Source organism: Zootoca vivipara, chromosome Z1 (genome assembly GCF_965207765.1).
Source record: "Zootoca vivipara chromosome Z1, rZooViv2.hap1.1, whole genome shotgun sequence".
Classification (NCBI taxonomy): Eukaryota; Metazoa; Chordata; class Lepidosauria; order Squamata; family Lacertidae; genus Zootoca; species Zootoca vivipara.
The window spans coordinates 35,312,035-35,324,526 of record NC_142583.1 but is presented as its reverse complement, the minus strand read 5'-3'; the positions used below and the strand labels follow the sequence as shown (position 1 = coordinate 35,324,526).

Genomic DNA, 12,492 nt, shown 5'->3' with positions numbered 1-12,492 from the left:
ATGGCACAAAGAGGCTACAAAACTTCTACCCAGGGCTCTATTTCATATTCCATGAGTCTCCCAGTTTCAGAAACCTTTCCAATACATCCACGCACATAATTGCAGGAGCAATAAACACAAGTATCTATGCTGTCTGTCACTTAGAGGTTCAGCAGGTTCTTATGCATCTCACAAAGATGCTCTGGACAGTTGTCCAATCACTAGGAGCAGGGGTGACAAAATACATTTACTGCTGTGCCTGGGCATATTGGTTTTGACAGACTAGGAATACCTTGAGCGCAAAGCCACCTACAATCATCTGCTTTCTTGTCTGGAACATTTGCAGCCTTTCAACAATGAAAGTTTGTACAGTTGCTATCAAAGGGGAAAAAAGTACTTTAAATCTCTTACATCGTGGAACCCAAATGAAAATAGATTATATCAAAATTGCATGCAGATACCAAATGGAATCTTTTCTGATCAGAGGTTTCACCAACAGCAAGCACTAAGCATAATTTGCATGTTTTTTATTTTATTTTATTTTTAAAATTATTTCCATTGGTGCTACTGGAAGCTTTGAGAGCTGCCTATTGGTAAAAGCCCCACACTACCTTCGTGCTGAAAGACATGCCTTCTTTTTCAGCAGACTGCAAGTGTTCCATTCTTATAGGAGGAACAAGGGTGGGTGCCAGAGCAGCTCCTCCTTTCCTAGAGTTATAGAGCTGAATCTTAAGAAATGCTTACAAGAAATGCTGGCCTGAGTGGCTTCAGATGTTCTAAACAAGAGAAAGTGAGCAGGAGCGAACTGTCCTTTCTGCACGTTTATTAAGGCTATCCCAAGCTGAGACTGTCTCCCCCGCCCCCCCTGTAAAGGACTGTGCTTACAGCGTTTCCACATCTGTAGCACACACATCTCCCCATGGAAATACAACACTTTGGCTTTGGACAATAAATGTGGGCAGTGGCAGCACACAGATCATCTGAAGTCACCGAAACTCTGGCTTATACCATAAATTAGCAACTGGCTACAATACTCCTTAGATCTACAACACTGATATTGATCTCTGGAATCTGCATCAATTCTTTTGTTTCCACAAGTAGATCTAAATCTAGCATTTAGAGACCTGGGGACGGTGTAAAGTAAATTTCCTATTCCTAGCAATCTCTCTATAAGCAGGGGAGAGGAACCTCAGTTTCTGGGCCTCCTTCTCTTTAGCCCTCAGGACTCTCCTCAAGCTAAACCGCTCACTGGTCCAGTTTTGCATCCTCGTCAAGTGCTTTTGCCTGGTTGGAAATGTGTCCGTAACCTGTGGCAATGCACCTTGCGTAACAGCACAGAGAGATGGGGAGGGGGGTATAGAGACCTCTGGCTTTTGTCCAGCTGGAATGCAGCCTAGTATATAAAAAAACCTCACAGCATTTGCCCCTCCCATCTTTCGCCTCTAGCCTCATCCACTTTTACCTCTGTCCCCCTGCTCCAACAGCTGGCATGCAGCCCCTTGAAAGTTGCCCATCATAGAAAGATGCCCTCAAGCTGAAAAAGGCTCCCCACCACTGCCCTATAATTCTATATGGCAACACACTTCATAAAATCAAACATAAGATTATCTACATATCATCAACAGAACACAATGGATCCACTGGCGAACATAGAAAGGAGTCTATCAGCTCACACAAAGCAGGATGAAGTGCTTGGCACATTAAATCATAGAGAGCGTTTTATGGGTCATGAAAGATCTACAAAGCAATTCTGAAAGCAAAAAGCTCAAGGATCTGCCTGGGGTTAAGCACAGAAAATATTTAACAATATGCTGACAGTTTATGGCAGCAGAAGGGAACTTCTTTCAATCCAAGGGCAACATTCCTTTGTGGGGAACCTTCCAGGGACCATACGCCATTGGTTGGTGAAGCCAGAGGCAGAAGTAGGTGGAGTGATGGATGTAACGCTTACCTTTGTACAATATGAATCTGAGGTTTATACACACACACACCTCTCTCCACCCAAGCAAGTAAGATGCATCACTACAGCTCAAAACCACATTACAATCAGGCAAAAGTTTTCAAGGAAGGCATAGAGTAGGACTGGCCTAGAGAGAGTCCCAAGAGATGCCTGCAAAGCCACATTTGGCCTCCAGGCCTGAGGTTCCCCACCCCTGGTTTATAGAAAAATTAAAAGCATATTAGAAGACAGAACAACTGATTGCTGGATCCACTGATGCCACAAGAAGCAAGATTGAAGTTAACAACCACGTAGATATGGGCTGAATGTTAAGAAAGTTCCTGACAATAGCAACTAAATATGTAGATTTTCATGGAAATGCTAAAAAGATCATCAGACCTACATTAAGGTAGGTGAATCCATACATGGAGGGCACCACATCCACACTAACAAACAATACACTTTACCTAAAAAGGTAAGGAAAGGAAGCTCAAATGACATTCAGAGGCTCCCAAAATCTGAAAATCTTATCCCGTTTGTCTGGATTGCTTCAGAGCAGTGCTCCACCTTATCAAACTTAACACATTAGGAGAACACTATTTCATAATTCACAGCACACCAGAGCTTAATTATTCAATTACTACATCTGTATTTGTTTATATCAGTTATTTGTTCAATTTGCACCCCACCTTTCTGCCAAATGGTGCTCATTAATTACAGACAAGGAAAATATCTGGCCCTTTCAAAACGCATAAGAACAACTAGCATGTGGCTGTGCTTACAGAAATTACTCAAACTTTCCCTGTGCAAGTAATGTGTTCTTCTACTGATGAAATATTTCCTTTAGAGTGCATTGTTGGCCTGACTTTCTGCTGTGGTAATAACTCCACTCGGTTTGGAGCCTGTCCAGTCACATATATCTGCTCCATTCATGCTGTTGCTGATGTAGTTTCTACTCCATTCTATTGATCCAGTGCCCTGCACACCTCTTGCCACAACCACAAGCTTAAGGGCAATTCCGAAGAAGAATCTGACAGCCATACATTAAGGGAGACCAAGTCAGCAACCCTATACATGCTTACCAAGGAGTAAGTCAACAGGACTTGCATACAGTGCAAAGGGACGACCAATAATAGGAATGCATGTGTGAGACCTCCACAACCAAACAGCATCATTACCATCAAAACAGTTAAGACTGATTGCATAATAAATGGCAATAAGTTCCGAAAAGACCTCCTGTACAAGTGTTTAGCTTCTTCAAACCCCAAGTTGTTTATCTGTATTTAAAACATCAATAAAATATTTTAAAAGAAATCGATAGCTTAAGTCACATTCTTGGCCAATGCACACCTGCAATGTGAATCTTGTCCAACAAGTTCCTTACCTGCTAGGATCACACGGCTGCTGGCATTGTGACAGAGCCTATCTAATTCAGCATCCTGTATCCCACGGTGGTCAATGAGATGCTTCTGAGAAACTTGTAAGCAAGACAAAGGGGCAATTGCCCTCTCCTGCTGTTGATCCCCAGCAAATGACATTCAGAGGCATGCTACCTCTGATCCTGGAAACAGCATTCAGATAACATACCTAGTGGCTACCGATAACCAATGACATATCCTCTGTGCAGGAGGTTAACAGTGTGTCCCTCGGTGAAGATTCCACCTAAACATTAGGAAGAACTTCCTGACAGTAAGAGCTGTTCGGCAGTGGAATTTGCTACCAAGGAGTGTGGTGGAGTCTCCTTCTTTGGAGGTCTTTAAGCAGAGGCTTGACAGCCATGTGTCAAGAATGCTTTGATGGTGTTTCCTGCTTGGCAGGGGGTTGGACTGGATGGCCCTTGTGGTCTCTTCCAACTCTGTGGTTCTATGATTCTATGAATGGGCCCCTTCTGGGATATAATTCTCATCATCCTCAGATTGACACCACAAACTTTTTCCAGACCAACAACCTGGCCATCTAAGGGAACCAATTCCCCGCCCCAAGAACCAGGAGCTCATTGTACTAAGCCCACACCTGTAATTTCTGTCCACCAGACAGGTACACTGGATAGCCTTCATGCCCAGTGCTTGCTTTCTACCTTCACAACTGTTTGTTTACAGTGGTACTTCTGGATACGTACCTGATCCGTTTCAGGGTGCCGTTCGCACCCCAAAAAGTACGCATCCAGAGCAGCGCTTCTGCGCACACGCGAAGCACACAGAACGCTTCTGCGCATGCGCGCACAGCGAAACCCGGAAGTAAACACTTCCGTGTCCGCCGCATTCTTAAGTTGAAAATACACAACCCACAGCTAACGCAACTCGAGGTATGATTGTATTAGGCTTGTTCACATGCAAAGTTGGGGTATGTAAGATGGGTTACCTATTCTTGGAAAGGGCCTTAACTTGCCCATTTGCTAAACTATTTGCCTTGACACTTTGTCAGCTGCAGCTTCCCTTGTTGTTGTTTAGTCGTTTAGTCGTGTCCGACTCTTCGTGACCCCATGGACCATAGCATGCCAGGCACTCCTGTCTTGCACTGCCTCCCGCAGTTTGGTCAAACTCATGTTCGTAGCTTCGAGAACACTGTCCAACCATCTTGTCCTCTGTCGTCCCCTTCTCCTAGTGCCCTCAATCTTTCCCAACATCAGGGTCTTTTCCAAGGATTCTTCTCTTCTCATGAGGTGGCCAAGTAGAGTCTCTCTTAAGCTTGCCTTACTTTTATACCCCTGGATACCTCCCCACAACCTCTGCTTAGCACCAAAGATTAAGAGGACCTCGTTTAAAAATAAGAGTGTGATCTACTGAGCTGCTGACACCTGTGAGTGGAAATTTAAAGGTGCCTTTAGGTCAGCTGAGTCCTGTTGGGATAGTGATTTTTATCAAAGCAGAGGACAATGAATGGCAATTACATAGAGCATCTCTGCGAATGCAAGGATCTGACTCAATGTACTCTTATTCAAACTCACATCCTAGATTTTAACACGGAACTAAACACTGAGCTTTTAAATTGAACTGAGGTCTACACTTTAAACTGCATTTAAAGCCTAATTTAGGCTGAGCTTGAACTGATGGCTACACTTTTAGTTTATAAACTTTTAGTTTCCCACAAGCTAGGACCGCAACATTGTATGCAGTGCTAATACTGTAGTCGTGCATAACAGGAGAATGAAGAGAGGCAACAGTAGGTCACCATCATAATCATCATATAAGCAGAACAAACCGGGCCATTTTGACAGCCACAGGACTCCCCAAGGATGCACTAAGGATTCAGTGAATCGTCTGAGACCACACAAGTGAACAATTAACACTTGCATTCATCTCTTGCAAATTGTTTGCTTGAGCTTGTAGGGGGTGGGAAATGTAAACGCCAGTACAGTACTGAACTTCACTCATTCAGTCCAAGTCCCTGAGACTGAGCTATTCATATGCAATTAAGTACACTTAAAAGTCCACTACAACACACATTACAAGCAAGGCCAGAATTTAGCCCTGAAACTTTGGTTTTGTCAATAGAATAAGATGATCTAACAGCCTGAGGAGTTTACAGAAGTTTGAAGATGGAAAAGGAGTCATGATACTTTGATAACATAAAATCAGCTGCAAGTGGCTACCACCCTACCCAAATATGAAGTCACCTGCTCTTTGGATATGCAGGAATGTCAATTCTCACTCCATAACCAAGATTAGCCAGACAATTTATCAAGAGAGAAGGGTATTCAGGAATCACAAAGTAAAGGAACAGCACAGAAGCTATAACCGGGGAAACTATTCCTCCTTAGCAATGTTCTTTTTATTTGAAGACTCAGTATTAAATTACGCAAATAACTAGGATGTAGTGAAGGAATCACTGTGTGACTTAAAAGGCAAAGTTATTTGGCCAGACCATGGTCCAACAGCAAAATCATCACTACCTAGAAAAATCTTTTTTCCAGGAAATGGTCACTGCTATCTCCCTTGATATACAGTGTCATCATGCCAAACCAAATCATTCCTTGGAGACGTCACCCTTTTCTCCTCTTTGTTTGAATCCAGCTGAAACTGTTGCATCACTGTCTGCAACCATTCATCCAGGCGTGTTGCTAGGTACCTCAGGGGCACAAGCCCACAACACAAATGCCAGTCAGCTGTGCTTCTCTGCTGGTACACACGGGATCACACTTTGCACATATCCCTGCATAGACAAAGTAAGTTTGGGCCACCATGCAAAAGAGGTGATTGGCTCTGCAGCGGCTGCTGCACATGACCAGGGCCAGCCCTGCCATGAGACAGACTGAGGCAGAATGTCACCTCAGGCAGCGATTTGGGGTGTCATGAAAGGGCAAGAAAAAGTTATTTGTTTATTGTGTTTTTTGTATTGCCAGGGCCCCTGAGGAATTTTCTTCCAGAGCTGCCAAATAACTCCATTGGCATTGAGTACCACATGCCGCTTGAGACCCCAACTGGCTGCTCATGAACAACAACCCCGCCCTAGATTTCCTTTGTGGGGTTCAACCTTGCAAAGGCTGCTCAGATGCAGTGGAGAGAAGGGCTTCTACCCCCCAACTCTCCACAGCATCTGAGCAGCCTTTTAGGGCAGGCATCCCCAAACTTCAGCCCTCCAGATGTTTTGGACTACAATTCCCATCTTTCCCGACCACTGGTCCTGTTAGCTAGGGATCATGGGAGTTGTAGGCCAAAACATCTGGAGGGCCGCAGTTTGGGGCTGCCTGCTTTTAGGGCCTTTATGTACCATATATTCCGGTGTATAAGATGACTGGGCGTATAAGATGACCCCCAACTTTTCCAGTTAAAATATAGAGTTTGGGATATACTCGCCATGTAAGAAATAAAACCCGGCCTATAAGACGACCCCCGACTTTTGAGAAGATTTTCCTGGGTTAAAAAGTAGTCTTATACACAGGAATATACAGTATTTCATTTATTTATTAAATTTGCATACCACCCTATACCAGAAGGAATTTCAACAGGTGCAACTTGTCAGGCTTCACGGCCTTGCAAAAAAAATCCCCCACTCCCCTCCAAGCAACCACTGGGGGGGGGCATCCTCTGACCTCCCCCCCCCCTTTCTGGCCTAAGGAGCCAAGGCCGAGCTTTCTTTCTCCCCGTGGGTGGGCGCGCCCCGTTACCTGCAGGAGGCAATGGCCGGCAGGGGCATGCTCGGCCATGCTGGCGTTGTAGACCTGGTGCTCGAAGACGGGCTCGTTGTCGTTGGCATCCTCCACGGCGACGCTCACGACGCACGAGGCGGACAGAGGCGGCTCGCCCAAGTCCCTGGCCAGCACCAGCAGCTCCAGCGCCGCTTGGCGCTCGTGGTCCAAGCCCGCCCGGATGCTGAGGGCGCCGCTGAGCGGGTCGAGCTGGAAGAGCGCGCCGTGCGCCTGGTCGGGGCCCAGCGCGTAGCGTACCTGGGCGTTGCGCGAGCCCGGCTCGTCGGCGTCGGAGGCGCTGAGGCGCAGCACGACGGTGCCCGGCGAGGCGGCCTCGGAGACAGCGGCTCGGTAGCGCGGCTGCGCGAAGGCGGGCGCCTGGTCGTTGAGGTCGGCCACGCGGAGGAGCAGCGCCCGCTGCGAGGAGAGGGGCGGCGCGCCCGAGTCGACGGCCACCAGGCGGAGCTCGTAGGCGTCGCGCCTCTCGCGGTCCAGGGGCCCCTCGACGCACAGGAAGTAGACGCCGCCGTCGCCGCCAGAAGGCCGCAGCGAGAAGGCGCCGCTGCCACCCTGCAGGCTTAGCGCCACGCCGCCCGGAGGCGACCGCTCGCCCTGCCCGCCGGCTTGGTCCCGCTCGTCCGGGTCCGAGACGGACACGCGGGCCACGTAGTCTCCCGGCTGCGCCCCCTCGGACACGCTGGCGCCGCTGTCGGTGAGGTAGAGCAGGTGGATCGTGGGCGCGTTATCGTTCACGTCGAGCACCTCGACGGCCACCAGGGCCGTGGCCAGCTCCGGCTGGGCGCCGCCGTCGCGGGCTTCCACGGCCAGGCGGTGGAGGGCGCGGGCCTCGCGGTCCAGAGGCCGCAGCAGGCGAAGCAGCCCGCTGCGCTCGTCCACCTCGAAGAAGGAGGCGGCCGAAGGGTCGCCCTGGCGGCGGGCCAGGCTGTAGCGCACCTCGCCGTTGGCGCCCAGGTCCGGGTCGGTGGCCCAGACGCGGCACACGGAGCTGCCCACGGGCGCGTCCTCCCTCACACGCGCGCGGTACTCGCTCTGCCCGAAGGCGGGCGCGTTGTCGTTCTCGTCCACCACCTGGACTTCCACGCGCAGGCGGCCGCTCCGACGGGGGCTTCCGCCGTCCCAAGCCTCGACCAGCAGGCGGTGCGTCTCCGCCCGCTCCCGGTCCAGGCGTCGCAGCAGCACCAGATCCAGGGTATCCGGCGGGGTCCTGTAGCGCAGCTGGAAAAGCGGACCTTTCTCCCTATCCTGGTCCTGATCCTCCGGCGGCAGCAGCAGCAGCGAGTAGCCCTGCGTGCCGAAGCTGTCGGCGTCGGGATCGCGCGCAGCGGGCAAGCGGAAAGCGCTGCCGGGCGGGCTCAGCTCGGAGATGTTGAGGCGCACCCAGTCCCGCGGGAACCGCGGCGCGTGGTCGTTCACGTCGCTGACCGTGATCTCCACCTGCACCATCTCCCCTCGCAGTGTGGCCGCCACGAAGCTGTACCGCGCCCGGCTCTCTCGGTCCAGCAGCCGCGCCGTGCGGATGATGCCCGTGTCCGTGTGCACGTGGAAATCCGCCAACACGGCCGACTCGCCGCTGCCTTCCGAGAGGAAGAAGCCGCCGGGGTGCCCATCGCCCGGAGGCAGCCCTGCGCTGATGTCCCCCACCAGCGTGTTCGCGGGCAGCCCTTCGTCCACCGCCAGGCTGAGCTTATACACCTGCCCCCTGCAGCTCCTCGCAGCGCACACGCAGAGCCAGAGGGGGATCAGCCACTCCCGTGCTCTCCTCCGGCACCCCCTTCTGCCCCCGGGGGCAAGTGGCCGGGGCTCCATGCTCCTCTCACGCCGCCTGTCTCACCAACAAACCCGGCCAGTGTCCCGGGGGATGGCTTCTTCCTGGGCGCAGCGAGTCCTCTTCCTAGCAAGCAGGCGCGCCTGTGGCTGAGCCAAGTCACAGTGACCGCAGCCGGTGCCGGGCGCTCCTTTGCTACCTGGCCGCTTTTATTATGCCTTGCCCAGCTTCGACCGGCCTCATCGTTTGCAATCAGGTGCTCTGCAGCCCTTCTGCTCCGCTAGAAAGAAACCTCCTTCCTCACCCTCCTTTCCAGCACACCCATAAAAGTTCAGGCTGGGAATAACAAGTGCCAGAGGCAGGAGAGAGGACAGCTCCCTGCCTTTTTGCTCAGGCTGCTGCTGCTGCCTTCTGCTTGCTCCGGCTGCTCCCCTCAGCGTCTCTGAGCTGCTAACACACCCCCTCCCCATGTGACAGCAGGCAAGGGCAAACTCCGCGCCTGGGAGAAACGGCGACAGCCACTTTGCAGCAGGGGGCTGTCCCTAATTAACCAGCCGGGAGCAGCGTGACGCGGGGGGGGGGAGGCGCCCAGCCGGTGAACAGGCAAACCCCAGCTCATAATAACAGCAACGCAAACGCGAGCCGGATCCCCCCTGGAAAGATCTCTCTGCGAAGCAATGGTGTGGAATACTAACAAAGCAGCGGTAGGTCTGTAGTCATTCCTGAGCCCATTAGGAACTTATGGATTAGGTAGGAAATGATGGCATGTGAAGGTACATCACACTGGCTGGAGAAATGTACCCTCTCTGCACACACTACCAAGCTCCATGAATTTCCTGTGCACAACCCATTTATTGAATCATCATTACAGTATTGTTAACATTTGTAAAGCACTTTCAAGGATTCAAAGCATTTTAGATGCCTTGGCTAGTTACTACCCTTAACAATAACCCTGTAAGCCAATTTAGAGGAGGGAGAGAAGGGCTATAAATGGCTACTAGCCATGATGACTATGCTGTGCCTCCATTGTTGGAAGCAGCAATACTTCTGGATTCCAGCTGCTGGCAACCACAAAGAGGGAAGAGAGCTGCTTGCAGGCTTCCCACAGGCATCTGGTTGGCCACTGTGAGAGCAGGATGCTGGAGTAGGTGGGCCATTGGCCTGATCCAGCAGGCTCTTCTTACATTCTTATAAGATTGAATACTGGGGATGGGCTGCTGTGGAGCAACAGAGCATCTGCTTCTATGCAGAAGGTCCCAAGGTTGGCCAAGCCCTGGCACCTCCAGGTAAGGCTAGAAGACAACCTGGCCTGAAACCTGGATGAGATGTTGCCAAGATGGCAGTGTTGACTTGGGGAAAATATATGGGATTCATAGAAAAAGGGGTTTGGAAATATGGCATTCAGTGGTGGGAAGAAATATTGTGACGCCCCAGGTAAGAATCTGGCTCTGAGCAGCTTCTATTAATGAACTATTCTCAGCTGCTTTTGCTGGTGAAGAATGTGAAAAGTCTGATTACATCTTGGGAGTTGTATCACTGCTTAGTGGTAGGGCATCTATTTTGCATGCAGAAGGTTTCAAGTCCAATCTCTAGCATCCCCAGGTAGGATTGGGGATATTCCTTGCCTGAAACCCTGAATAACTGCAGCCAGTCATTGTTAACCATACTGCATTAGAGGGACCTGTGATCTAATGGTGTAAGGCAGCTTCCTACAGTTGTTGTTGTTGTTGTTTAGTCGTGTCTGACTCTTCGTGACCCCATGGACCATAGCACGCCAGGCACTCCTGTCTTCTACTGCCTCCCGCAGTTTGGTCAAACTCATGTTCGTAGCTTCGAGAACACTGTCCAACCATCTTGTCCTCTGTCGTCCCCTTCTCCTAGTGCCCTCAATCTTTCCCAACATCAGGGTCTTTTCCAGGGAGTCTTCTCTTCTCATGAGGTGGCCAAAGTATTGGAGCCTCAGCTTCACGATCAGTCCTTCCAGTGAGCACTCAGGGCTGATTTCCTTCAGAATGGATAGGTTTGATCTTCTTGCAGTCCATTGGACTCTCAAGAGTCTCCTCCAGCACTCCTCCAGCTGGAAGCTTCCTACAGTATTCCCCATATTGTGGATGTGGAGACTGAGGCTCACAGAGTGGCTCACCTAGCGCCACCTAGTGAGCTCATGCCAGAGGCGACATTTGAACCGGGGACTTCCAGTATGTCACATCAGTTCATAAAAAGAAAAAAGCAAGATGTAGGTTTAATGTTTAGCCTGTGATTAGGCTATTTGTGCTTTAAGCCCATATCTCTTAATTCTGCTGGAGAAAAAGCTGCACTTAATGTTAGCTATGTGAAGGTGTCTAACCGTCTCTGAGTCCCATCTCCCCCAGTTCCTCAATTTCATTGAGATGTAGTTGGTCTGTGCTTTCTAATCCTCCAGACTAAGCATGTCCATAGCGATAAGAATCTTGCATTTTTAATATAACCTCTCAACCACATCGAAGCCAAAGCACTTTACAAATTTTATTAAATCATTGTACAAAGCCATTAGCAGTCTCAAACTGCAGCTCCCTCCCATAGTTAAGATCTCTTCCTTCCTTTTAAGTGATTAATGTGGCCCATATTGGCATGGTTTATTTATGAAAACCCTAGAAAGAGAAACCCATGCTGAGCACTGGAAACTGCACACTGAGGTAAGTGTGATATAACAGTATAGTTAACCGAATAATAGTCCAAACCACATAAAGAGAATATATGTCCCCCAGCTGGGAATTTACAATACTTTAAAAGGAGAGGGGGGTTTTAGGGGAGGGTTCTGCTTGACTTTTCTCTTGTGCAAACACACCGTTGCAAAATTATGCGGTCTGTAATATTAGACTGCCATTGCAAGCCCTGTAGTCCTTAAGATGCTTCATTGCAGTAATTAGTTCATTCAGCCTTGCTAGTATAGGTTGTACTCCCATTTTAGAGATGGGAAGCCGAGGTCAAAGTTCCTGCCCTGTGCACATTTCTGGGAAGTAAATTCCGTTAACATTGGCAGGACTTGCTGCTGAGTGAATGTGCTTAGGTTTGGGTGGCAAGGGGGTAAGAGGTCATTGAAAAGCGTTCCTGGTCCAGCAGGGGTTTAAAATGCAAAGACGTCTGTAGTGCAAATCCATTGTAGCACCTTGTCAATATTGTGTCCCACTGCTGTGTGTAACATAACTGTGTCATATTTTCATGAACAATTGAAAATAAATTGTGATCCATCCTACACATTTCGTTGACCAAGAAATTCCTTTCTGGAAGTGCCAAAGAAGATATGTACGAATGGAGAACCGCTGCAAATCAGTCCAGGCAATACGGAGCTAAATGAACCAGCCTCCTGTTCTCCTTTCAGAGCTTCCTCAGAGTAGATGCACAAACACTTTGACAGACTGTAGCATAGCATGCTGGGCAACAATTGCTTGCTCTTTTAAAAGGCAAGCGGTTATTTGGTTCACTCTAATCAGAAGATACGGGTAGCTTGGAAGGCAGAGGGCATTGCAAATAAAGTCCTTATATTAGAAAGATGGGCAATCAGTTTTAGATGGTACAGAGTCAATATAAGTAAAAAAAAATTATAGTTGGAGAACAGATTTTCCCCTCGAGACAAATCCCACCACCAGATGATGGAAGATTATATTCCTTCAGTTCTCC

At 49.4% G+C, this 12,492-nt stretch overlaps 1 protein-coding gene across 1 annotated transcript in view; it reads right to left on the bottom strand.

The window, feature by feature from the left end:
* DCHS2 (dachsous cadherin-related 2) overlaps window positions 1-12,064 on the bottom strand; it is a 121,282-nt gene extending 109,218 nt beyond the window's left edge. Inside the window, exon 1 of the mRNA XM_060278664.2 lies at window positions 7,026-12,064. Coding sequence (XP_060134647.2) covers window positions 7,026-8,873 — 1,848 coding nt within the window. The 5' untranslated portion in view covers window positions 8,874-12,064. The remainder of the gene's footprint in view (window positions 1-7,025) is intronic.
* Window positions 12,065-12,492: the final 428 nt, after the last annotated feature.